This window comes from Sphaerodactylus townsendi, linkage group LG15 (assembly GCF_021028975.2).
Source record: "Sphaerodactylus townsendi isolate TG3544 linkage group LG15, MPM_Stown_v2.3, whole genome shotgun sequence".
Lineage (NCBI taxonomy): Eukaryota > Metazoa > Chordata > Lepidosauria > Squamata > Sphaerodactylidae > Sphaerodactylus > Sphaerodactylus townsendi.
Window position 1 is genome coordinate 1909289 of NC_059439.1, and position 27180 is coordinate 1936468.

The 27180-nt window shown below is 50.1% G+C and overlaps 1 protein-coding gene across 1 annotated transcript in view; it reads right to left on the reverse strand.

Annotated features, from left to right (window-relative positions):
* LOC125444852 (rho GTPase-activating protein 27-like) overlaps positions 1-25702 on the reverse strand; it is a 54632-nt gene extending 28930 nt beyond the window's left edge. Inside the window, exons 1-3 of the mRNA XM_048517579.1 lie at positions 25528-25702; positions 25028-25210; positions 10291-11124 (exon numbers count right to left, since the gene is read on the reverse strand). Of these exons, the coding sequence (XP_048373536.1) occupies positions 10291-11082 (792 nt within the window). The 5' untranslated portion in view covers positions 11083-11124; positions 25028-25210; positions 25528-25702. The remainder of the gene's footprint in view (positions 1-10290; positions 11125-25027; positions 25211-25527) is intronic.
* Positions 25703-27180: the final 1478 nt, after the last annotated feature.

Genomic DNA, 27180 nt, shown 5'->3' on the forward strand with positions numbered 1-27180 from the left:
ATCATCCCCTGCCAGCATGATGCTGGCAGGGGATGATGGGAACTGTAGTCCATAACATCTGGAGGGCTGCGAATTTGACACCTATGGAGTAGGCAGATATACCGTAACCTTGAGTGTAGGCACGGTGACCATTACCCCATCCAGAGAAGAATTACACACAACGGAGAATTTCACTGCATTTCTTGTCACTCAAACTGTGCCCTCGGACCAGCTTTCCTTCCTGTGGAACTCACCCACCCGATCTGCCCCGGAGCTGCCGGCCCCCAAGGCGGTTGTCCATTTGCATGCCAAGGGCCAGTTGAATGCAAATTGCCAGAACACACAAAGAACAAAAAGGCCACAAGCACTTAGAAGAGGCCGTTGGCCACAATCGCAAACAACAAAAAGAGAAAGCAGCCACAGTGACTCTCCTTTGATTTGTTTATGGACACCTGAGGATGTCTCAAAGGTGCTCGACTGCACACAGGTGGAAGTGATCATAGAAGTGACACAAGATGTCCTATTGCAGTGATGGCGAACTTATGGCATGGGTGCCAGAGGTGGCACTCAGAGCCCTCTCTGTGGGCACGCGTGCACAGAGTTCGTCATGTGATAATAGTGTAATTATTTCAGGGAGATTATTATCATTAAACCTAAGACCTAGTTTTGGGGAAGCAGTGTAGGTAACCCTTTTAAGCGCTGTTAAACCCCACTGATTTTCATGGGAAGAACGAAAGCATGATGCTTTACCTGGGAGTAAGCTCGGTTGCTGGCAATGGGGTTTGCTTCTGAGTAAACCCTCCTAGGGTCGTGATTCACCCGTTAGAAGCATTGCGCAGTTGCTTCAAAGCAAAGCCACCGACTACCACCAAGCTTACTCCCGAGTACTGCGCACTTTGGAGCCAACCGTTTTTTCTAGACTAAAACCTCAGTATTCAGGTTAAATGGCCATGTTGGCACTTTGCAATAAATAAATGGGTTTTGGGTTACAGTTTGGGCACTCGATCTCGAAAAGGTTCGCCATCACTGTCCTATTGTATAGGTGTCAAACTCGCGGCCCTCCAGATGTTATGGACTACAGTTCCCATCATCCCCTGCCAGCATCTGGCAGGAGATGATGGGAACTGTAGTCCGTAACATCTGGAGGGCCGTGAGTTTGACACCTGTGCCCTATTGCCAGATTAACTGACAAGTTGCACTGACCTGGGGCAAACCACTTGGGAAACCCTGGAGAATTCCCTCCCTCCTCAGTGGTTAAGGGCAGAAGGCACTACAAGATGATTCACACAACATACGCAAGCCCTCAGTCCCTTAAGATCCTCTAGAAGGTACTTAGCCGCTCTTTACCCGTCTCTGGAAATGCCACCACCCCCTTTACTCCACCACAGAGCAGGTCTCAAGACTTGGCGGTCTACCTCCGTTTCATGAAGCCGGCCGTGTCTCGCTTATCAAACGAAATTGGTCGGTCAGGCGCTTTCTCTCCAAGGAGGCTCACAGGCTGTGTTCCCTTAAGCTGGGGTTTCATGCAAATGTCAGGAACACACAAAGTCTCTTTTGCATTTTGTCCCAGATTAGATACAGTCAAGCGCGCTCAACGCTTGTGCACAAACCAGATTTATGCCATGGTTACTCCGCTAAAATCACTGGATTTACCCCGCCCAGCCCTCCTCCAGACTGACCCCTGATCAGCAGGTTTCTGAAATCCACTCTGCAAAGAATTAGACACTGTAACAGTGATAATGCCACAGTTGTAACTTTCAGAGTTAAACACTCACCTGTCCTCTGAAATAAAGCTTTAATCTTGCTTGTCACCCTCTAGCCCTAAAACAGGAGACTATTTCCTTAACTCTCTGATCATTTTTTTCCCCTAAAGCCACAATAAGACAATACAAATGACGACGTACCCGAGGAGGACGAAAATCCGACTACCTGAGGCCTCCGACCCTGGCCAACTCACCTAGCTGTGTTTTTCAACAAATAGCCCCACCTCATGGGACAGGTAAAGCAAGCCAGCTTATTTGCATAGGGAGGGAGGGGTCAGAACTCGATGGCATTAACCCTGACATCCCCTCAGCCGGCCCGACATCAGTTCCTCCTTGACCACTAAGCCACTTTATGGAAGGAAGGCGAGTCCAGGACTGGTCGTGGCTCTCTGGCAGGCTCTTCAGTGCGAGGAGCAGCAGTGGCGTAGGAGGTTAAGAGCTCATGTATCTAATCTGGAGGAACCGGGTTTGATTCCCCGCTCTGCCGCCGGAACTGTGGAGGCTTCTCTGGGGAATTCAGATTAGCCTGGGCACTCCCACACACGCCAGCTGGGTGACCTTGGGCTAGTCACAGCTTCTCGGAGCTCTCTCAGCCCCACCTACCTCACAGGGTGTTTGTTGTGAGGGGGGAAGGGCAAGGAAGATTGTAAGCCCTTTGAGTCTCCACCTGGGAGAGAAGGATATAAATCAGAAGCCCTCCTCCTCCTCCTCCTCCTCCTCCTCCTCTTCTTCTTCTTCTTCTTCTTCTTCTTCTTCTTCTTCTTCTTCTTCTTCTTCTTCTTCTTCTTCTTCTTCTTCTTCTTCTTCTTCTTCTTCTTCTTCTTCTTCTTCTTCTTCTTCTTCTTCATAAAGATTTTGGAACCATAACAGGTGGCTCTGAGCCTTGAACTGGTTGATTCTTAAGTGTGTGTGTGGGGGGGGGGGGAAGGAAGATTCAAAAGAAGATGGATAAAGGGTGGGGGAGAATATTGATTAGCTCAGTGCCAAAGGGCAAATACTTGGGGTCGCAAATTGGAAGGGACAGCTGAGTTTAAGCTGAGCAAAAGGAAAGGTTTCGCACAGCTATGATGTGCTGTTGATCCATGGAATTTACGCTGTCTGTGTAAGAAGACAGTGGCTACCAGCATTTTCCCCTTCTTGTGCGTGTTTCCATTGGGTGTACTCAGTGGTGGGATCCAAAAATTTTAGTAACAGGTTCCCCTGGTGGTGGGATTCAAACTGTGGCGTAGCGCCAATGGGGCTGGGCGGGGCATTCCGGGGGCGTGGCTGGGCATTCCGGGGCGGGGCATTCCTGGGCGGGGCTGTGGCAAGGATGCAGCCGCTGTGCCGGTCCTTGGGCGGGAAACGAATGCACGCGCGATGGCGCGGAGCTGCCGCTGCGCGGTGCACCTCCTGCTAGACTGCTTCAAGTTCTGCGCGCTACTGCTGAGAGGAGGGGCGTAACGAAGGCAAAAATCACCCATTAGTAACCCCCTCTCTGCACACACAAATAATGAGTAACCTACTCTCTGTGAGAACCTGCTGGATCCCACCTCTGGTTTCGCACAGCTAGGACGTGCTGTTAATCCATGGAATTTACACTACCTGTGTAAGAAGACAGCGGCTACCAGCATTTCCCCCTCTACAGCCATATCTTGTGCGTGTTCCCATTGGGTGTACTCCTAAGGAAGTCTGCATTGCCAGCTTCTAAAACGGTCCTTTTAATACCTGTTTGATTTGCAGCAGTTAACAGGTGATGCTATTTAGCTTCCTGACCTTAAAAAAAAACAAAAACCTTCCACTGCCCATTTCTGCAAATTAAACATCCATTAAAGGGAGAGGACTATTTTTTTTTCCTGGCCAGCTGGCCACCTAAATTGGAATATGAGCCAACGAAATGGCTCGCATCTTTCCTTCCTTCACAGTAGCCCTTCCGAATCAGACACTGACTGGAAGGAAGGCAGGAGGAAAAGGAAAGTCCAGAACATGCCTGAAGGCAGATTCATCCTCCGCTGGCCATTTTCTGCTTCAGGAGAGAGCTTCAGAAAATCTGGTTGGTTCCAGAACTTTGCACAACAGCTTTCTCAGGTACGCTGCCCTGCCCTGCCCTGCCCCAGCTCCATACCACAGGGTGGGGCACCGAAGCTCCAGTTCGAACCCTTCCCCTGGATCCTCCACCTCTTTGCATACTTTAAAGGTTCCTTCAGAGGTCAAGAACATGGTCATTGCCGGCAGAGCCAGGGCAGGGATCCGCATTCTGCTTACTCACAGCGGCCTGCAGGTGCATGAGACACACGTACTTTTTCAAGGCGTGGGAGGCACAGCTGCGCTGCCTGCAAACACATCCAGGAGGTTCTTCTAGTGAATTATGTCACTTCCCTGCCGCTGAGGAACACCCTGATCTCCACGCCACGAAAACCTTCATCTTCCCATTCCGTCACTCTGGGCACTTCCGCACATATTATTATTATTATTATTATTATTATTATTATTATTATTATTATTATTATTATTATTATTATTATTATTATTATTATTATTGTAGATTTCACAGCTGCCAGATCTTTAGCTGGTTGTTGGCCTTCATTACAATTCGAGCCTCACCCAGAGGCCTAGGAAGTTGTTGTTGTTGTTGTTGTTGTTGTTGTTGTTAAATTAACCACCTACTCCTGAAGGGGGTACCACTTTGCGGCAGGATTTTACTGTGCAGAATAGCAAAACCCACTTGCAAACCATTGTGAAAGTGGATTGAAAGTGCATTATTCGGCATGTGCAAAAGTGCCCATTACGTTTCTGACAAAGAGGCAGGATGTATTTCTCCAGGCCTGTTGGCAAGCCCTGGTGTCCTTCGCAGATGGGAAGTTTTATCTTACCGTCAGTTTTTTTGGAGGGAGAGGCAGATACACCAGGCAGCCTCCCCAACCCAAGTTAACACCACTGGCGTTTGTACTTTGTTTTCTTATTTTTATGGTAACCTGTGCGGAATCAGGGTGGGAGAGTGGATTCCAGCTTTAACAAATGGGCAACCCTGTTGAAAAGAACCCCCTCCCCAAAGACCAAGGATTGCAGCTGCCAATCACTGCACAACTAGACGCCAGGAAGACATTCAGAAATTGCAGCGTTTCTTAGGACAGGGTACATCTGCATGCGTGCTACATACGCAACAGCGTTGCCCATAAAGCGGCTGCAGAGGTCAAGGTACACCCAGAGCCTCTGCTACAGGGACACACCCAGCAGAAGGGTGTAATTTGGTATTTGCGAAGTGCGGCTAACAGGTTCGGCCCCCGGGCGCGGTCTTTGGCAGGCACAGCCACCCCCTCGGTTTACAGCGCGACAGGGAAGAAGTTGTCAATTAGTTATGTAAGCCAGAGAAACGGACCAGAGGGAAAAAGCAATTGACAATGACAGCAGTTTCTCTTCTTCTCCCTGGGGCTTGTTTGGGTGGGGCCGACCCCTTTAGGGAGCCACATGACAGGCAGAATAAAAAAAAACATAGCCTTGTATTGTCGAAGGCTTTCACGGCCGGAATCCCTGGGGTGCTGTGTGGTTTCCAGGCTGTCTGGCCGTGTTCTAGCAGCATTCTCTCCTGATGTTTCGCCTGCATCTGTGGCTGGCATCTTCAGAGGATCTGATAGTAGGAATGGAAAGCAAGTGGAGTATATATACTGTGAGGTCAAAAGGTGAGGCCCTCAGAATAGAGTAGCCTGGCATGTGAGTCACAAAGAAGCCTGTAGCCTGGGAGTAACAATGAAGATAGCAAGGTCAATAGCAAGTGCCCCCCCCCCACTGCTCTTTGCCTTGGCACTCTTACATCAGAGCCTCTCATATTGAGGGGCCTACCGTCCCCCCTTTTGGGGGGTGGGTTTTAATTGGGGTTTAAACGCCTCTTGTTTATTTGCTAACTGTTTATATGACCGCTGTTTATATGAATTTTAAGATGTTTTACTGATGGAGCCTATGTATTGTATTTATAGGATTTGCTCCTGTTAATGTTTTGAATTATGTTGTTCACCGCCCGGAGCCCTTCGGGGATCGGCCGGTATAGAAATTGAAGTAATAAATAAATAAAATAAATAGGTGAATGCATCTGAATAAAAGTATCCTGGTCTTTGTTTCCTTTGGTTGCTATTGTCTATAGTTGTCCTGTGTTTGTGTGGCTGCCAGTGTTGAAAAACTCCCAGGCTACAGACTTCTTTGTGACTCACATACCAGGCTACTCTATTCAGAGGGCCTCACCTTTTGACCTCACCGTATATATACTCCACTTGCTTTCCATTCCTACTATCAGATCCTCTGAAGATGCCAGCCACAGATGCAGGTGAAACGTCAGGAGAGAATGCTGCTAGAACACGGCCATACAGCCCGCAAACCACACAGCACCCCAAACATAGCCTTTCTTACAGTATCCTCGTGTTGAGGGAAGGAGCTGGCGATTTACTTCTTTTTAAATCTGAAATTGGCTCTATTTAGTCTTAACATATTTTATTACTGTCACTGTTTATTATTGCTATATTGTTGGAATGTATTGTTTATCATGTTGTTAGCTGCTCTGAGCCCTGCGGGGATAGGGCGGGGAACAAATATAATTGAAATGAAATGAAATGGAAAAAAATAAAAATGAGAGCTGGAAATGAGAGAGGCGGTGACATTGCCGATAATGACACTGATGTTGACAGCCTCCTCCCTCGAAAATGCTCATTATCTAAGGCCCGCACAGAAGAAAATAAACTGACTCCATAAGTCTGGAAATGCAGATGTGTGGAAGAATCCTGGCCAAACTGATTCTAATGTTTGTGGATCAACTCCCAAGGAAATCAGGAGTCACTTGGGTGGGTGGAAAAGGTCTTCCAACCTGAAAGGTCTTACAACAACAACTTCAGATTTTAGCCCTTAGAGTCCACAAAGTGTTTTTTTTGGGGGGGGGGGGATCAGCTTTCAGTAGTCACAGCTGCCCTTGTCAGATGTCAGAGAGCTTTACACCTCCCAAATTTTCGTGATCTCTTAAGCTGTTGCTGGACTCAAATCACGCACCTCAAGATTCCACATATCTTTTGTGTCAGAGTGAAGTGGTAGTTTGGACTGTACTTCTTAACACAGGTGTGTGCAGTGGTGGGATCCCAAAATTTTAGTAGCAGGTTCCCATGGTGGTGGGATTCAAACTGTAGCGTAGCGCCAATGGGGCTGGGCGGGGCACGACAGGGCATGGCCGGGCATTCCGGGTATGGGGCATTCCTGGGCGGGGCTGGGGCAAGGACGCAGCCACTGCGCCGGTCCTTGGGCAGGAAACAAATGCACGCAGGCGCAGGCTGCCACGCACGCCAGTGCACCTCCTGCTAGACTGCTTCAAGTTCTGCGCGCTACTGCTGAGAGGAGGGGCATAACTAAGGCAAAAATCACGTGGCAAAATCACCAATTAGTAACCCCCTCTCGGCACACACAAATAATAATCTCTCGGGAACCTGTGAGAACCTGCTGGATCCCACTTCTGTGTGTGTGTGTGTGTGTGTGGAGAGTAAATGGTATATTTAAGTTGAAAGTTCACCACATACCCTCCTGTTCCCCCATCCTGTTCTCATTACACCAGGGGTCCCTTAATATCAATGGGACCCACCGTTCCTCCTCTTTGGGTGGGTCTTTTAAATGAAGGATTTCGCTGGACGCCGTTTTATTGTACTAACTGTTGTTTTAATGGATTTTTAGTTTTTTATAGTTTCTAGTAGATGGAGCTTGTGCATTATTATCTGTAAATTGTTTAGCTGTAAATTATTTATTATGTAGCTTTTCTGCTCCGCTTGTTTTATTCGGAGTTTGGGTTTTGTTTGTCTTTTGTGGGGAAACTTTGTGCTGTACACCGCCCTGAGCCCTCTTGGGAGAGGGCGGTATATAAAACCAAATAAATAAATAAATAAATAAATAAATAAATAAATAAATAAATAAATAAATACATACATACATACATACATACATACATACATACATACATACATACATACATACATACATACATACATACATACAGAAAAATAGCACAGCAGGCAAAGGGCAGACCTAATACCCGTGTAGGCATTTAAAATTTCTGGGCGTTATGATTAAAGAGGGGCGTACAGACTGCCGCAGTGGTTAAGAAGGCCCAGCAAAGACTGTACTGTCTGAGACTGTTAAGGAAACAACAACTGAATGGAAAACTCCTGGTGTCCTTTTACTCTGTGCTATAGAGAGTGTCTTCACCTACTGCATCTGTGTGTGGTTCTCCAGTTGCACAGTGGCAGATAGGAAGGCGCTCCAAAGGGTGATCACTACTGCTCAGAGGATTATCGGCTGCCCTCTCCCCTCCTTGGAAGAACTCTATAATTCCCGAAGCCTAAAGAAAGCCCAAAATATTCTGAGAGACCCGTCTCATCCAGCATACGCTCTTTTCGAACTGTGACCATCCGGCAGACGATACAGGTCTATCAAAACTAGGACAAAGAGGCTTAGAGACAGCTTCTACTCTAGAGCTGTGGCTATGCTGAACTCCGCGGCTTCGTGTCGATGTGTTTGGGGCTGTGTAGGGATGGGTGGAGGAAGGGGAAAGTGAGGATGGGGTATGAGTCTGAAATTGTGTGCATCGAGGAATGCTGCTGTAAATTTCGTTGTGCGTGCACAATGACAATAAAAATGCTTATGCTTTGTATACTGTACATAGAAAGGAGCAGGCCCGCCGGCCCACCTGCACATTTGCAAAGAGCTCCACGCCTATGTGCATAGATAGAGGCACACTCCTTTCATGCAATCCGAAGGGCTATGGCTCCCCCCACCCCAAGTGCTCGAGGTGGGAAGGCCCACAGGACCCGCAGCAGCCGCAGGGTCCTAGTCACCTTCACGCAGGTGCCCGGTGCGGCTTGGAATGTCTGCTAGAAGTTGAAGCCTCAGGCAAGTGCTGCCCCCTGCAGGCAAGTGAGCCTTCAGCAGAAAAGAAATCAGTTCGAGCATCCTAACTAACATAACCAACCCCTTTTGTTTAGCCTATAACAGTGATGGTGAACCTTTTCGAGACCGAGTGCCCAAATTGCAACCCAAAACCCACTTATTTATCGCAAAGCGCCAACACAGTAATTTAACCTAAATACTGAGGTTTCCGTTTAGAAAAAATGGTTGTATCCAAGGCATGCGTTACTCGGGAGTAAGCTTGGTGAAGCAATCGTGCAACACTTCGAACGGGTGAATCACAACCCTAGGAGGGTTTACTCAGAAGCATGCTCCACTGCCAGCAACCGAGCTTACTCCCAGGTAAAGGATCACGCTTTAGTTCTTCTTGCCCCCCACATGACAAACTCTGTGCATGCATGCCCACAGAGAGGGCTCCACTGACCTAGGAGCTGCCACCACTGACCTAGGAGCTGACACACTCGATATTATCCATTTCAAATCTAAGAATCTGTGTGTATGTTAGGCATAAACTGGTATGACAGACAAGTCCCACATAGTGGTCTACTGTATTTGAACTGTCACCAAGTGGAGACTCTTGCTCACATTATACTTGATTGTCTGAGATATGTGGATATTAGGAATTTCTCTCCTTGGCTGGCCCTAGACCCGTGGTGGCAAACCTTTGGCACTGCAGATGTTATGGACTACAATCCCTATCAGCCCCTGCCAGCATGGCCATGCTGGCAGGGCTGATGGGAGTTGTAGTCCATAACATCTGGAGTGCCAAAGGTTTGCCACCACTGCCCTAGACAAATCTGAAAGAGACTCTCACAAATCTGTTGTGGAGCTTCTGTTGAACAATACAGATGTCGTGCTCTTGGGAAAAGTAGAAAATTTATTTTACAAGTGACAGAACTTTCTAAGAACGTCCCATGCTAGATGCAGTTTCTTGTTTTGTACTTCACAAATGTCTGGTAACGCTCTGGAGCCTTTTTAAATGCCTAATAAAGGTGGTGGTGGTTGTTATTTGAACCATCCAAGAGCTATAGTGGAAGCTGAGGAATGAGTCCCACATAACTGCATATTGTGTTGAAACCTCAAAGGTCTACCTTGTGTGTAGAATAGTAAAGTCTTCCTTAGTTTTGTAAGAGATGCGGTCTTGTCACTGCCAGCCTTTCTTGGCGCACATTTACTCTGGCTCGTCAGAGCAGGCATGTTGCTGGGGTGATCTCACTTCTGAGTCTTTGGCTCATTCCGCACATGCAGAATAATGCACTTTCAAACTGCTTTCAGTGCTCTTTGAAGCTGTGCGGAATGGCAAAATCCACTTTCAAACATTTGTGAAAGTGGTTTGAAAACACATTATTTTGCGTGTGCGGAAGGGGCCTTAATCTGAAGTGATGCTTTTTTGACTAATTTTCTTGTGGCATGCTCCCTCCACCACCCCCACCCACATCAGATGGCAGCAGGCCTGTGGTCAACCTACCTGCGAGGTAGGTTTGGCAGAGAGGCAAGGGATCAGTTTTAAGGTCACTCAGTGAGCTCCAGGGCCAAGGGATGAGTTGAGCCCTCTCTGCATCTGGGCCTCCCCAACTCTAGTCCAACAACAACCACTATACCCAACTGTCCTTTTAAAGCACTTCACCTCTAGTTACTGTACCTGTTTTCCGCAGAGATCTGTGGCTGCCTCCTTTGTGGCCGGCTCTGTTCTCTCCTCACCTGGCTGGCAGAAGGATTCAGAGCGGCTCTTGAGCAGCGGACGGGGATGGCCCCACGAAGCCGCTTTGTGCAATCCCGAGTCCGCGGCGCCTGCATGGCTGTGAGGAGTGAACCTGGCCAGGTCGTCCAGGGACACCGTAGGTCTGATGTGTTCCACAGACCAGTTGCAGCCCGCCCAGGAAGAGCTGGGCCCAGCTGGGCAGTGCGGCTTCAGGCAGCCGTGGGAGGCGCTCAGACCGGCGTGGCTGTCTCTCAGTCCTCCAGAGGTGGAGGGCAGGGCCCTTCTGGGGACACCGAGAGGGACCCCCAGTCTTGCCTGCGAAGAGGCCGAACGGGCTCGGGAGGAATGGTTGGGTTCATCTGCAGCTGGCTTTGGAAGCTCACATGTGGGGGCAGCGCTCACAAACCGATATTCGTACTCGGGTGGCTGTTCCTGGCTCACCCCGACAGAGACCCGGAAGTCTGCCTTCTCCAGCAGGGTTGTGGGGGGCAGATGTTCGGAAGGCAGCTCCGTCTGGGCCGCAGCGGGCAGCTGCCGGACGTATTTGGCTGGGATGTAGAAGGGGTGGCTGCCTTTGCTCTTCCTCACGTGCCACCAGTGGTCGTTCGTCCGCTTCAGCAGGACATACCGCTCGTTGGGCTTGATCGACACGAGACGCCCTTCTTTGGTGGTGTACTCAAAAGCATATTCCACCAGGATGTAGGTCTCCTCTTCTCTGCCCAAGGGCTCCATCCTCAAGTCCTGAAACAGCTTCCTGGGAGCAAATTCTTCTCTCTGGAAGACAAGAGGGGAAAATATCTGTCCAGGCAGCCCTGCGACTACTCAGAGATTTAAAAGAAAGGAAGGCTGACTTCTGTAATAAATGCCATCAACTACACAGATGGCAAATGCCCCGTTTGCTCGTAAAGAGGGATCAGAGCTATGCAGAGTTTGGACCGTTGCCCCCTGCTCCAGACCAGTGTACTGTAGCAGCCAAGGAGAAGGGATTTGAGAAGCCTTAGTTTGTGGGACCAGGCAGAATATACATTCAAACAAAACAAAGCATATTTGTTGAAGCACATAAGGGAAGAAGATGACTTTGGATTTATATCCCTCTTTTCTCTCCTGTAAGGAGACTCAGGGGCTTACAAACTCCTTTCCCTCCCCACCCCAACAGCAAACACCCTGTGAGGTGAGTGGGGCTGAGAGAGCTCCAAAGAACTGTGACTAGCTCAAGGTCACCCAGCTGGCGTGTGTTGGGAGTGCACAGGCTAATCGGAATTCCCCAGATAAGCCTCCACAGCTCAAGCGGCAGAGCGGGGGATCAAACCCGGTTCCTCCAGATCAGAGTGCACCTGCTCTTAACCCAGAGGTGGGATCCAGCAGGTTCTCACCAGTTCCCGAGAGCGGGTTACTAATTATTTGTGTGTGCCGAGAGGGGGTTACTAACTGGGTCTGCTTTTCCGTTAGAAATTCCATTAGGTCCAAAAATCATCAAGTCCTGTTGTTTCCTATGTGGCTGGTTAGTGAAGGTAGAAAACGGGATAATTCTCCCTGTTGGGCTGTTTTAAAAACATGGTTTAGAAATATGGTCAAGTTCCTTGTATAAGGAAAGTATCCTTCTTTTGATTTCTAGAAACAAAATTAAGTATTTGAAAGTATTAGGCTGTTATTATCTTGCTAAGTTAATCTTAAACTATTTATATGCCATTAAAGGTATTCGAAATCGAAATCGAAAGTATTAAGTATTTGACAGGCAGTCAATTAGAGGAGAAGTCGTTGTTTCTGTTGGCAGTAGATGAAAGGACTTGCTATAATGAGTTTAAATTATGGACAGAAAGATACCAGCTGGAAATTAGGAACTTGTTTTTTACAGTAAGAGTTTTTTGCTCTGTTGCCTGAGCTGTGGAGGCTTATCTGGGGAATTCAGATTAGCCTGGGCACTCCCACACATGCCAGCTGGGTGACCTTGGGCTAGTCACAGCTTCTCGGAGCTCTCTCAGCCCCACCTACCTCACAGGGTGTTTGTTGTGAGGGGGGAAGGGCAAGGAGATTGTAAGCCCCTTTGAGTCTCCTACAGGAGAGAAAGGGGGATATAAATCCAAACTCTTCTTCTTCTTCTTCTTCTTCTTCTTCTTCTTCTTCTTCTTCTTCTTCTTCTTCTTCTTCTTCTTCTTCTTCTTTTTTACAGTAACATAGAAATTATTAATGCCCCCCCGGAATGCCCGGCCACGCCCCCGTCGTGCCCCGCCCAGCCCCATTGGCACTATGCCACTGTTTGAATCCCACCATCAAGGGAACCTGTTACTAAAATTTTTGGATCCCACCACTGTCTTAACCACTACGCCACGCTGGGAGAGGGGATCATGCGAAAATGAGCAGGAAGATCAGCTGATGGGGAGTGATCGCCTGCGCTTCCATTTCCATTCCTTCGACTCTATGAGGGCAAGATTGTCTGTGTGTATGAAGTTCCGTCAAGTCACTTCTGACTCAAAGTGGCCCTATGAATCAACATCCTCCAAAACTGGTTGTGGTGGGTTTTCCGGGCTGTGTGGCCGTGGTCTGGTGGATCTTGTAAGGAACACACCAGACCACGGCCACGCAGCCCTGGAAGACCCACCACAACCAGTGGAATCCGGCCGTGAAAGCCTTCGACAAGACATCCTCCAAAACGTCCTCTTGTCGACAGCCTCGTTGAGGTCTTGCGAACTGCAGTCACTGGTATATCGGCATAACGCATTCAGATGCGTGGTGCGATTCTATACAGGATTCTCATTTTTCCATGTACCATTTATGAATGGACTCAAGGCACAGGAGATATCAGCTCTGTTGTGAAGTTCCATTTGGGAATCACAAAAAAATGGAGATATAAAATTTCTGTTGGAATTGAACAGTGTGGTCTCATATGGACTTGTGAATTATTGTTTGTCAATACAGTTGGTGAAAATTTGTGTAGTTCCATTTTGAAACCATACAAAATATGGACATACTAAGAAAATTTTGGAACTCAGTTTGAAGTCTCATATGGACCTTGTCATTATATCTTGAACGAAATGATGAAATTGTATTTTGATATGATTTATTGACACTGGCACTTTATATCTATTATGCACTTTAATTTTCTCATTATAGTATATTAGAATAAGGTTAACATTAGTGTAAGTGGATTTACATGTGTGCAATAACAATGAAAAAATAACTTTGAGTAAATGTTGCTTTGAATTATTGTAAATGATGTCTACATACAAATCCAGGTCAGTGTGCCAATTTTGAATTATTGAGTTGTTCAGTTCTATTATATCGGCATAACTGCCATTCAAAGGGCTTTAACAACAGTATGAACGTAGCATGGAAAAGCAAATTAAGACATTGGTGTGGAACTTCAGTTACCTAAATGCTGTGTGATAGATGTGGGGGGGGGGGGGAGGGGGGAAGGAGGGGCGATTTCAGTGCTTGCCCGGAACGCCATTTTCTGAAGATACACCTGTCGGCCTGGATCACACCTCTGCTTCCATAATGAAGGCTGCACAAGGTATAGGACTCCCTCCTCAGGGGGGTGGGGGGTGGGACTGTCAGTTGTGGGGTACTCCAGGAAAAGGAGGGGGTAGAAAGGCTGGGAGGCAGCCCCATCCCTAGACAAAGGCCTTTTTGGATTGTGAAGTTCCTGTAAAGAGCTACCTTATTGAAGCTCTTAACATAACAACTCTAAGGAAAGCAGTGGTAGTCAATGTGGACCTTGGATCTTGCTTTGCGTCTCGGTCTGTGCTGTCTACCCTGGAACTGTCTATACCAGTGATGGCGAACCTTTTCGAGACCGAGTGCCCAAACTGCAACCCAAAACCCACTTATTTATCGCAAAGTGCCAACCCGGCAATTTAACCTGAATACTGAGGTTTTAGTTTAGAAAAACAGTTGGCTCCGAGGCATGCATTACTCAGGAGTAAGCTTGGTGGTAGTCAGTGGCTTGGCTTTGAAGCAACCGTGCAACTCTTCCAACGGGTGAATCATGACCCTAGGAGGGTTTACTCAGAAGCAAGTCCCATTGCCAGCAACTGAGCTTACTCCCGGGTAAAGGATCACGCTTTAGTTCTTCGCATGTGGGGTTTAACAGCACTTTAACAGGGGTTACTCTACATGCCTGCTTCCCAAAAGCTAGGGGTCTTAGGTTTAATGCCAATAACCGAGCCCAGGCCGGCCTAGGCCAGCCTAGATGTGTGGTGGGGGGGGGGGCACTCTGTTTGCATGTGCCCACAGAAAGGGCTCTGAGTGCCACCTCTGGCACCCGTGCCATAGGTTCGCCACCACTGGTCTATACCAAATGTGTCCTTCTCCTTCAGAGCTTCAACCTTCTTTAAAACCCATTCCTTCTGAAAAAGACCGTCAGTCATCATGTTCTGCACCAGTGGAAATCAGTAGGTCTTGGGATCTCCCCCCACCCTCCATCCCCAACTGGGTGCTCTTGCCACTCACACCATCCCTGCTGAGGGGCAGCCCTCTCAGATCTAAGCCTCGTGTATGGTAAGTATACCAGGGGTCTGCAACCTGCGGCTCTCTCTCCAGATGTTCATGGACTACCATTCCTATCAGCCCCTGCCACCATGGCCAATTGGCTGGTGGGAATTGTAGTCCATGAACATCTGGAGAGCCGCAGGTTGCAGACCCTAATAAATCCCCCCCAATGATACGGAGAACTCAAAGCGGAAAGCTGGAGTCTTGTCGACTGCGGCCCTCCCATAGCTGGCTACTTACACATAGCCAGTGGTGGGATTCAAATAATTTAACAACTGGTTGTTTACAAGCACCATTTTAACAACCGGTTCTGCCGAATTGGTGTGAACCGGCTGAATCCCACCACTGTGCACAGCACAACATCCTGTACCTGCAGGGAAAACAGAGATTGCAAATGCCTTAACAGTCCAGGTGCTCAGGAGCAACAGCCGCAGAAGGCCATTGCTTTCACCTCCTGCCTGTGAGCTCCCAAAGGCACCTGGTGGGCCACTGCGAGTAGCAGAGTGCTGGACTAGATGGACTCTGGTCTGATCCAGCAGGCTTGTTCTTTTCTAAGGGGCCATTGCTTTCTACCTCCTGCCTGTGAGTCTCTGTAAAGGCACCTGGTGGGCCACTGCGAGTAGCAGAGTGCTGGACTAGATGGACTCTGGTCTGATCCAGCAGGCTTGTTCTATGTTCTTAAGGCCATTGCTTTCTACCTCCTGCCTGTGAGCTCCTAAAGGCACTCCAGGGCTACTGCAGATGCTGGACTAGATGGACTCTGGTCTGATCCAGCAGGCTTGTTCTTATGTTCTTAAGGCCATTGCTTTCACCTCCTGCCTGTGAGCTCCCAAAGGCACCTGGTGGGCCACTGCGAGTAGCAGAGTGCTGGACTAGATGGACTCTGGTCTGATCCAGCAGGCTTGTTCTTATGTTCTTAAGGCCATTGCTTTCACCTCCTGCCTGTGAGCCCCTGGGGCACCCAGGCCACTGGCAGCAGGAGCTGGACTAGATGGACTCTGGTCTGATCCAGCTGGCTTGTTCTTCTGTTCTTAAAACGCATAGAGAGGGGGATTAGTTTCCATGCACAGCTCGGCCGTTTTCCACAAATGAGGAAATGAAATTGACTAAAGGATAGTCTTTTGTAGTTGTTTGAAGCGTTTTCTGCATTTATGGTAATGTTTAGGAAAGAGGGGGAATTGTTTTCTCAAGATATTTCTGAAGATGTTTTGAATCTAGAAACCACCCCCAAGATCGGTGGGCCGGAGAAGAGAGGCGTGGCTTGACACGTGTGACCTTACAGGCGTTCTTCCCAGAAGTGGCCTCTGACCCTTGTGTCTTCTCACTCTACAACACGGGGTTCATGAGCATGCTGGGTAGAAATATGACATTTTCCCAACGACACGACGTTGTGACTTAAAGGCCGAGAAAAGGCAATTTCTGCACATTGCAGGAACACTTCTTTGAAGAAACTGGGTTCTGGCCTGACCTTCTTGGGGAAGCAGAAATTTGCTTCATCCTCTCTGTATGAGAGCTTTTCAAATCCTTGGCAATGCCTGTATCACCTCTCAGTTGCCTTCTCCCCAGGCTAACTCTTCCACCTTTCCATGTAGGACTTGGTCTCCAGACCCCGTGCTCACTTTGGCTCATTCCGCACATGCAGAATAATGCACTTTCAAACTGCTTTCAGAGCTCTTTGAAGCTGTGCGGAATGGCAAAATCCACTTGCAAACAATTGTGAAAGTGGTTTGAAAACGCATTATTTTGCGTGTGCGGAAGGGGCCTTTGTTGCCCTCTGGCCTCTGGACACGTTTCAGCTCGTGACCACACTTCTGAGGTGCCCAAACCTGACTACAATTCTCCAAGAGCCGAGTAAAGTGAAACCAGTGGATGGAACCAAAAATTTTAGTAACAGGTTTCCTTGCCAGCCCCTCCCCACTCAGCAAAGGGGGCAGAGGCGTACCTAGGCAAACCTGAGCCCTGGGCGAAACCTGAGTTGGATGCCCCCCCCCCATGGGCAGCCACCCCACCACGACCCCAAAATTTTTTTTGCACCAGGTCATTTCTAAATCATCATCACATCATAGAAAATGCCCCAACTCACAAATCGGAGCACAGCAATGGTGAAACACACAGGTTCTTTGATAGAGACTGGTGAGATAAAAGGCACGAAAGGCTGAGAATCAATGAATTGCAGTAGATGAAAGAGATTAACCCAGTTCAGGGAATTACATTATTAGTTGCAATTGCTATATGGAACCTTCACGTTCAAAGGCAGGATGCCTCTCGGGGAGGCGAGGGTGTGGAGATGGAAAAGCGGACCCAATTAGTAACCCCCTCTCGGCACACACAAATAATTAGTAACCCACTCTCTGGAACTGGTGAGAACCTGCTGGATCCCACCTCTGAGTGAAACCATCACTTCATGTGATCTGGACGCTATACTTATGTTGATGCAGCCTAAAAATGTCATTTGCCTTTTTTAGCTACCACAACGTCACTGACTCATGTTCAGTGTATGGCAGGGGTCTGCAACCTGCGGCTCTCCAGATGTTCATGGACTACAAATCCCATCAGCCAATTGGCCATGCTGGCAGGGGCTGATGGGAATGGTAGTCCATGAACATCTGGACAGCTGCAGGTTGCAGACCCCTGGTGTATGGTTTACTAAGGCCACTAGATCCTTTTCACGTATACTACTGTCCAGATAAGACTCCCCCCCTCCTATAATTGTGCATTTAATTTTTTCCTGCCCAAATGCAGCAGTTTACCTTTTTCTCGGTTGAAATTCATTCTGTTCTAGTATTCGCCCAGAGTTCTAACCTGCCCAGATCATTCTGTACCTTGACAGTCTTCCACTGTATTTACTGCCCCTCCCTGTTTTAATATCATCTGCAAATTTAATGAGCATCCTTTTCCGTCATCCGTATAATTTATAGAGATGTTGAACAACACAGGTCCCAGGTCAGGCGCCTGAGGCACTCCACGTGTCACTCTCCTCCGAAAGAATGAGGAACCATGAGCAAGCATTGTTTGTGTGTGATGATCTACCAACCAGTTACAGATCCACCTAAAAAAGGGATCTACGCCACACCGTCAACAGGAATGTCATGTCTAATCAAAAGTCTTACTAAAGTCAAGATAAAAACGTTGTCCTCAGCATTCCCATGATCCAACAAGGTAGTGACATTCTCAAAACAGGTGATAAGGTTAGTTGGAATATGCTGCCACAGGAGGTGGTGATGGCCGCTAACCTGGAGGGCTTTAAAGGGGGCTTGGACAGATTTATGGAGGAGAAGTCGGTCTATGGCTACCAATCTTGATCCTCCTTGATCTCAGATTGCAAATGCCTTAGCAGACCAGGTGCTCGGGAGCAGCAGCAGCAGCAGAAGGCCATTGCTTTCACCTCCTGCCTGTGAGCTCCCAAAGGCGCCTGGTGGGCCACTGCGAGTAGCAGAGTGCTGGACTAGATGGACTCTGGTCTGATCCAGCAGGCTCTTTCTTATGTTCTTAAATGCCTTAGCAGACCAGGTGCTCAGGAGCAGCAGCAGCAGAAGGCCATTGCTTTCACCTCCTGCCTGTGAGCCTCTAAAGGCACCTGGTGGCCACTCTCATGAGTGCAGTGAGTGCTGGACTAGATGGACTCTTGGTCTGATCCAGCAGGCTCTTTTCTTATGTTCTTAAATGTTTTAGCAGACCAGGTGCTCAGGAGCAGCAGCAGCAGAAGGCCATTGCTTTCACCTCCTGCCTGTGAGCTCCCAAAGGCACCTGGTGGGCCACTGCGAGCAGCAGAGTGCTGGACTAGATGGACTCTTGGACTCATCCAGCAGGCTCTTTCTTATGTTCTAAATGTTTCTTAGCAGACCAGGTGCTCAGGAGCAGCAGCAGCAGAAGGCCATTGCTTTCACCTCCTGCCTGTGAGCTCCCAAAGGCACCTGGTGGGCCACTGCGAGTAGCAGAGTGCTGGACTAGATGGACTCTGGACTCATCCAGCAGGCTCTTTCTTATGTTCTTAAATGCCTTAGCAGACCAGGTGCTCGGGAGCAGCAGCAGCAGAAGGCCATTGCTCTCACCTCCTGCACGGGAGTTCCCAAAGGCACCTGGTGGGCCACTGCGAGTAGCAGAGTGCTGGACTAGATGGACTCTGGTCTGATCCAGCAGGCTCTTTCTTATGTTCTTAAATGCCTTAGCAGACCAGGTGCTCGGGAGCAGCAGCAGCAGAAGGCCATTGCTCTCACCTCCTGCACAGGAGTTCCCAAAGGCACCTGGTGGGCCACTGCGAGTAGCAGAGTGCTGGACTAGATGGACTCTGGACTCATCCAGCAGGCTCTTTCTTATGTTCTTATGTTGGTTGTTGTGGGTTTTCTGGGCTGCGTGGCCATGGTCTGGTGGATCTTGTTCTTAACGTTTCGCCTGCGTCTGTGGCTGGCATCTTCAGGGGTGTATCACAGAAGGAAGTCTGTTACACACTGTGTCACTGTGACAAGGTTAGTGGACATGGCTTGTTCTTGAGGAACCCCAGCAGGCTCCTAGTAATCATAGCACTCCTTTCTAAATGCTTGAGGACTGACTGTTTGATTATTTGTCCTAAAACTTCCAGGCATGGGTGTGTCAAACTGATAAGTACATGGATCTTCCTTCTTCCCCTTTCTTGAAGATGGAGACATTCACCTGCCTCTAATCCTCTGGCAGCTCACCTGTTCTCCAAGATGTCTCAAAAATGGGTTAGCCCTAATTCTGCTCCCTACAGGGCGAGTTTGTAGCCTGGAGGGTGACTCTGGACCATCCCTCCTGTTGGATCAACAGGTATCAGGGGTGGCCAGGGGGACATTTTACCACCATTTGACTGATTTGATTTTAAGTTGATTTATTTGATTTGATACCCCTCTCTACCCACCAAAATGCGCTCAGAGTGGCTTCAAATGCATATAATACAATTGACAGATAAATATCGTAGGCTGACCAGACGTCCCGCTTTTGGCGGAACAGTCCCGCCTTCAAACAATTTGTCCCGTATCCTGCGGGTTCTTTAAATTGTCCCGATTTTTGGGAGGCTGCCGCACTGCCTTCTGGGGCGCAAGGCAGTGCGGCAGCCTCCTGCGCGTGGGGCCGCAGGAGCACGGCCTTTTGGGGCTTGCCGTTTCCCGCCCTGTGACAGGCAAGCCCCAGAAGGCAGTGCGCTCCTGCGGATGCACGTGCGTGGCCGCCTACCCTGTCCCGGTTTACAAAGGTGACCATCTGGTCACCTTAAAATATTATTTAAAACAGTGGTTCTCAACCTTTCTAATGCCGCGACCCTTTAACACAGTTCCTCATGTTGTGGTGACCCCCAACCCTAACATTTATCCATATTACAGATGGAGAACCCTGATGCAGAGAGTCTTAGGTGACCTCCGTGAAAGGGTCGTTCGACCCTTAAAAGGGGTCCCGACCCACAAGTTGAGAGCCACTGGTTTAAAATAACAAGTTATAAAATATCCAAATGTTGAATATCAATAACGGAATCTATAAAATTATTCGTGATGGCGCTAAAACATTCCCACGGGTGTGGTGACTTCCCTCGATTCTTCAAGAAAGGGGTTGGACTTGATGGCCTTAGGGTAAGGTAACCAGATGGTCACCTTTGTGAACCGGGATGGGCAGGCAGGAGGCACTGCCTTCTGGGGCGCTGCCGTTTCCCGCCCTGTCACAGAAGGCCATGCTCCTGCGGCCGCGCGCGCGGGAGGCTGCCGCACTGCCTTGCGCCCCAGAAGGCAGTGCGGCAGCCTTCCAAAAATCGGGACAATTGAAATAACCTGTGGGACGCAGGACAAATGGTTTGAAGGTGGGACTGTCCCTCCAAAAGCGGGACGTCTGGTCAGCCTACCTTAGGGTCTCCTCCAACTCTATGATTCTGTGATTCATAAGAAAAGGGGAGAGAAAGGGAGAAGGGAGGCCAGCAAGACACTGGTCTCTGGGAGGGCGGCAGATAAATTGAACTAAACAAACAAATAAATCTCTCACTCCCGTTGCTGCCCTCAGCTACAGGCCTGGCAGAAAAGCCCCATCCTGCAGGGCCCGAGGAACTGGGGCAGGTCCTTCAGTGTCCTGGTCTCACTGGACAGAGTGTTCCACCAGGCCAGGACCAAGGCTGAAAAGGTCCTGGCCAGTGGTGGGATCCAAACATTTTCGTAACACGTTCCCATGGTGGTGGGATTCAAACTGTGGTGTAGCGCCAATGGGGCTGGGCGGGGCATGATGGGGGTGTGGCCGGACATTCCGAGGGTGGGGCATTCCCTGCGGCAGGACTCGTGGCAGGGCAGACAGCCTTGTACTGCTACCTGGTCCTTGGGTGGGAAAGCAGATGGCACGCAGCAGACTGCCACGCGCATGCGCCCTTCCGGTGCACCTCCTGCTAGACTGCTTCAAGTTCTGCACGCTGCTGCTGAGAGGAGGGGCGTAACGAAGGCAAAAATCACGGGGCAAAATCATCCATTAGTAACCCCCTCTCGGCACACACCAATAATTAGTAACCTACTCTCGGGAACCTGTGAGAACCTGCTGGATCCCACCTCTGGTCCTGGCCCAAGCTGAGGACAACCGGATGCTTTTTGGGCCAGGGACCACCAGTAAGTTGTTACCAGCAGAGCGTAACGCTCTCTGGAGAACATATTGGGAGAGACAGCCTTGCAGACCCCCAGACTGTTAAGGGGGTTTAATGTTAGAACGGAAACCTCGAACAGGATCCAGTAGTGCGTCCACCTGGAGCCAATGCAGTGCATACCTTCCATATGGACCTTCCATGCTGTCCCTGTAAACATCTGCCCAGCTGCATTTTGAATAATCTGGAGCAGAGGTCTGCACCCTGTGGCTCACCAGATGTTCATGGACCACAATTCCCATCAGCCCTTGCCAGCATGGCCAGGTTGCAGAGCCCTGATCTGGAGTTTCTGGATTGGGACCAAAGGCAGCCCTGCATAGACTGAGTTAAAGTAATCTCCAAGAATTTTTTTAAAAAGGAGGTTACCATTGCAAGGACCACTGTGTCAAGGTCGGGGCAAGACTGGTGAGCCAGCTGTGGGCCTTCCTGGGCAGAAAAAAATCTTGCCACTATACTGCATGGCCTGGCGATATTTAGACTAGATTTCTGCACTGTGCTGTGCGTCGGCTTGCCCTTGAAGTTTGTCCAGAGGCTACAGCTGGTACAGAACAATGCAGCCGGAGTGTTGACTATAATGCTTTGGTGTCAAACCCGGGCCCTCCAGATGTTATGGACTACAGTTTCCCATCATCCCCTGCCAGCATGGCAGGGAATGATGGGAACTGTAGTCCATAACATCTGGAGGGCCGCGAGTTTGACACCTGTGCTATAATGGGTCATAGGGGCCGTGTCACTGGCTTCCAAGTTGCTTCTGGGCTCAGTTCAAAGTGCTGACACTAGCCGTAACGCCAGTGGTGGGATCCAAAAATTTTAGTAACAGCTTCCCATGGTGGTGGGATTCAAACTGTGGCGTAGTGCCAATGGGGCTGGGCGGGGCACAACGGGGGCGTGGCCGGGCATTCCAGGGGCAGGGCATTCCTGGGCGGGGCTGTGGCAAGGACGCAGCCGCTGCACCGGTCCTTGGGCGGGAAACGAATGCACGCAGGCGCAGGCTGCCACGCGCGCCGATGCACCTCCTGCTAGACTGCTTCAAGTTCTGCGCGATAATGCTGAGAGGAGGGGCGCAACTAAGGCAAAAATCATGTGGCAAAATCCCCAATTAGTAGCCCCCTCTCGGCACACACCAATAATTAGTAACCTACTCTCGGGAACCTGTGAGAACCTGCTGGATCCCACCTCTGCGTAAAGCCCTACACAGCCTGGGAGCCAGATGCCTTAAGGATGCCTCCTCCCATGCGAACCCGCCCACTCGCTCCTTGGAGACCCCGCTTTGGTTGCCCCTGCCCCCTGAAGCTAGATGGGTGGCCACCTGGAAAAGGGCCTTCTCTGCCACGGCCCCCACATTTTGGAACTCCCTCCCCAGGGAGAGTCATCCGTTTCCCTCCATCCGTGTCTTTCGCCAGCTGGTGAAGACCTTTCCTTTCATCTGGCAAAAACCCAATAATGCTGTCTGGCCCTCCTCCTAGCGTTGTGCGTTTTTAAACAGAATTTTAATACTTTTAGCAGCATTTGAATTGTTTAAATATTTTAATGTTTTTGATGTGCACTGCATTGTGGGCACTGATTTGGTAAAAAAAAGGTAGCCCGAAATGTTTCAAATCAACCAATAACACTGTTGGAGCAGCAGTGGCGTAGGAGGTTAAGAGCTTGTGTATTTAATGTGGAGGAACCGGGTTTGATTCCCAGCTCTGCCGCCTGAGCTGTGGAGGCTTATCTGGGGAATTCAGATTAGCCTGTACACTCCCACACATGCCAGCTGGGTGAGCTTGGGCTAGTCACAGCTTCTTGGAGCTCTCTCAGCCCCACCTACCTCACAGGGTGTTTGTTGTGAGGGGGGAAGGGCAAGGAGATTGTAAGCCCCTTTGAGTCTCCTACAGGAGAGAAAGGGGGGATATAAATCCAAACTCTTCTTCTTTGTCATGTTTTCGTTGCTCCCATTATACAGAGGCAAAAAAAAAAAGTCAGGTGCAAGGATATTAAGCAGGGGTCTGGGGTTCGAATCAGGGCTCCCAGCCCACCCCAGCCTTTTTTTTTTGAGCAAGACAATTCCTTTCCACAATAACTTCCATTGTTCAGCCGTTGGCTCAGAGGTCAAGCCGCCCAAGCAACAGTAATAGCTGGCCTACAGTGGCAAAAGACGGAGCTAGCAGCTTCTCCAGAGCCCGTGCTACCACGGTCAGGTCCCAGATAAGAGGCATGCAGAGAGAACATACCTTGAAATGCCCCTGATACAGATCAGGTAAGAAATCGTGCCTCTAAGGGGTCTGCAACCTGCAGCTCTCCAGATGTTCATGGACTACAATTCCCATCAGCCCCTGCCAGCATGGTAAATTGGCTGATGGGATTTGTAGTCCATGAACATCTGGAGAGCCACAGATTGTATGAGCCAGGTCCGCTTGCTTGCCTCCACGCCCTACCATTGCTCCGAGAGCTGTCCTGCCTTTGAACGTGAAGGTTCCATATAGCAATTGCGACTAATAATGTAACTCCCTGAACTGGGTTAATCCCTTTCAGGTACTGCAATTCTTTGATTCTCAGCCTTTCGTACCTTTTATCCCACCAGTCTCTATCAAAGAACCTGTGTGTTTCACCATTGCTGTGTTCAGATTTGTGAGTTGGGGCATTTTCTATAACGTGATGATGATTTAGAAATGACCTGGTGCAAAAAATTTTTTGGGGGTCGTGGTGGGGTGGCTGCCCATGGGGGGGGGCATCCAACTCAGGTTTTGCCCAGGGCTTAGGTTTGCCTAGGTACGCCTCTGCCCCCTTTGCTGAGGCGGGGGGGGGGGGCTGGCGAGGGAACCTGTTACTAAAATTTTTGGATCCCACCACTGCTCTAAAGGAAGAGGAGAAGAAGAAGAAGAAGAGGAGGAGGAGGAGGAGGAGGAGGAGGAGGAGGAGTTTGGATTTATATCCCCCCTCCTGCAGGAGACTCAAAGGGGTTTACGATCTCCTTGCCCTTCCCCCCTCACAACAAACACCCTGTGAGGTAGGAGGGGCTGAGAGAGCTCCGAGTAGCTGTGACTCGCCCAAGGTCACCCAGCTGGCATGTGTGGGAGTGTACAGGCTAATCTGATTCCCCAGATAAGCCTCCACAGCCCAGGCGGCAGAGCAGGGAATCAAACCCGGTTCCTCCAGATTAGATACACGAGCTCTTAACCTCCTACGCCACTGCTGCTCCAACTACCAGGGCTTCCAACTACGTTTCCAGCTAGGGTTTGTTCTGACTTCCTGACTGGGGTTGGGAAGTCTTCTGAGACATCTCCAGCAGAAATTCCTGGGCCCACTCCTGCACCCCCCCCCCCCAATCAGTCTGAGCAACGGGTGGGTGGGATTCCACTTCTTCCACCGCTATCAAGTGACACCTGCCCAGACAAGCATGCCGATCCCAGCGGTGCTAAGCATTCAGTGGCCAAATCGAGGAATGCAGCTGACGCCCTGAAAGTTCATCTCTGCTGGCGTAAACATTTGGGAAACGGAATCCCTCTCCAGCCTCCTTCTGCATGGCCCCCTTTCAGCTGATCTGTCTGGACCCAGAGCCCCACGTCCCGCCACGTTCCCTGGCTTTACCTGTTAGCTCACATATCTGCAGCCTGCCCTCCGGCCCCGGGCCCCTCTCTGCTGGTCTCTGGGCCTCGCCTCCTGGAGCACTCCTCGGCTCCTCCTTGCTGGTTGTGTCAGGAGCTGCACAAACCTGCCCCGGCCTGCGCGTCTGGTCTGAACCTGCCTCCGCGTCTCTCCTCTCCTGCCAGTCTGTGCCGAGGACAGGAAAACAGATACCACAAAATGCTGGTGTTTTCGTCGGGCTTCCTCACGAGAAGGAGATTTCCGAGCCAAAACCAAAGCGGCAGGAAGAAGCCCTTTGGGCCGCCACAGTTTCGCTCCCCTGAAGTCCTCCAGCCACGCCAGCCGGAGCCCTGCCTTGCAGGGCCGTTTGGGAGGATCGAAATGAGCTCATCGCATTGCCGAGAGTCACACCAGACCCCAAAGGGGAGTGTCTGGCCACTCCACATGAATACAACATGAGGAACAAAGAGCGGCAGCTGGAAAAACAGCTCCCCACACCCTACCTGCTTCGGGCCGCCTGCCCGACTCGTCCATGTCACATCCTGCAGGTGTGCGCCTTCGCACACCCCCAGCAACCCTCGCCCGTCACTTGCCAGCTGTGCCCTCGCTTGGCCAAGCTGCCTGCACCTCGGTGCAGTTTGAAGGTCGGCCAGCAGTGCCCCTTAGGGGTTCCCATCAGCCTGGACTGGATGGAGGAAGGAAGGAAGCCTCCTCAGCCAGAGGAAGTCTCTCCAAGGCCAGGGAAGAGGGGGCGGGGAAGGGCCCAGCGCAGTGGGCAGTGATTCATGCACCCTGCGCATGGGAGAGATTTCCACCCGCTCCAACTTGCTGCCTGCTTGAGACTGGGGATCGCTTGATTAAGTGGGTTGTCCAGGGACTGTTTTGCTCTGTGGAGTCCAGAAAGGTGTGTTTACACAGTCGGCCAGGAAGGAAACCAGTGGCCAGAAATGTCTGGAAGCACAATGAAAACTCACCTCACTATGTTTCTCCAAAGGGGTGGGCAGCAGTTTGAGTTGGGAGGTCCCTTCTGCAAGTTGGGTCTTCCCATCTTGCATTTTCTGAGCTTGCTTCATCAGAAAGCAAGATTTCCTCCCTGCCATGACGTCCAGGAATGAAAGAAGAGTCCTGTTGGGTCAGGCTAGTGGTGCATCTAGTCTAGCATCATGGCTCACGCGGTGGCCAACAACCAGTGGCGTATCTACCTAGGGACAAGGGGTACCCCTTGTCCCCGGGCGCCACTCTTCTGGTCACCTCGGGGGCGCAAAATCAGCCCCCCACGTGACCAGGAAGTCCTGCTGCCTCGTTGTTTTCGTGTGCCTCAACCTATCCATGTCAGTCGAGGCACGCAAAAGCGATGAGGTAGCAGGACTTCCTGCTGCCTCCAAGCACCCTCAACCCCCCCTGGACCCCCCTCCCTCCCTTCCTCCCCTCCCTAGTCAGAAGAGACTGTAGGCTGCCGGCTGCAAGCCCAGCCGGCAGGGGGAGGGGAGATGGGCACCCTAGACCTTGCCCATGTCCATGGTGACATGGGCGGGGTCAAGGTCAGTGGATGGGTGGAGCCTGGAGGCATCAGGGGGCGGAGCCGGGGTGGCTGTGGGGCAGAGCCTGGGGGGCATCCTGGAGACAATTTGTCTCCAGGCGCCATTTACCCATGGTGCGCCTCTGCCAACAACCTCGCCTTGGACACTGTCTCCTGGTGGTGCCTCGTAGCTCTGAGGTTCACAGATTCTCTTTAGTGAGCTACGAGCTTTGCTTGGAAATCCTGACGGACCTCTCCTTCGTGAATCGAATTTCCTCTCAGGACCAAACTACACCTTTGTGTCTTTAAACAGACTAGTGTGTTTTTTTTTTGAAAAAAATTGGGAAATTATCTCAAAAACAAATTATGCCCGACTACTCTTATCTATTTTTTTTGATAGAATGACAAGCTTGGTAGATGAAGGGATGTGGATGTCGCTTGATTTCAGTAAGGTCCTTGACAAGGTTCCCCATAATATTCTTGCAAAAAAGCTAATAAAATGTGGACTAGACAACGCTGCTGTTAGGGGGACTTGTAATTGGTTGACTAATAGGTGCCAACCTTGCGCCCCTCCAGATGTTGTGGACTACAGTTCCCATCATCCCCTGCCAGCATGATGCTGGCAGGGGATGATGGG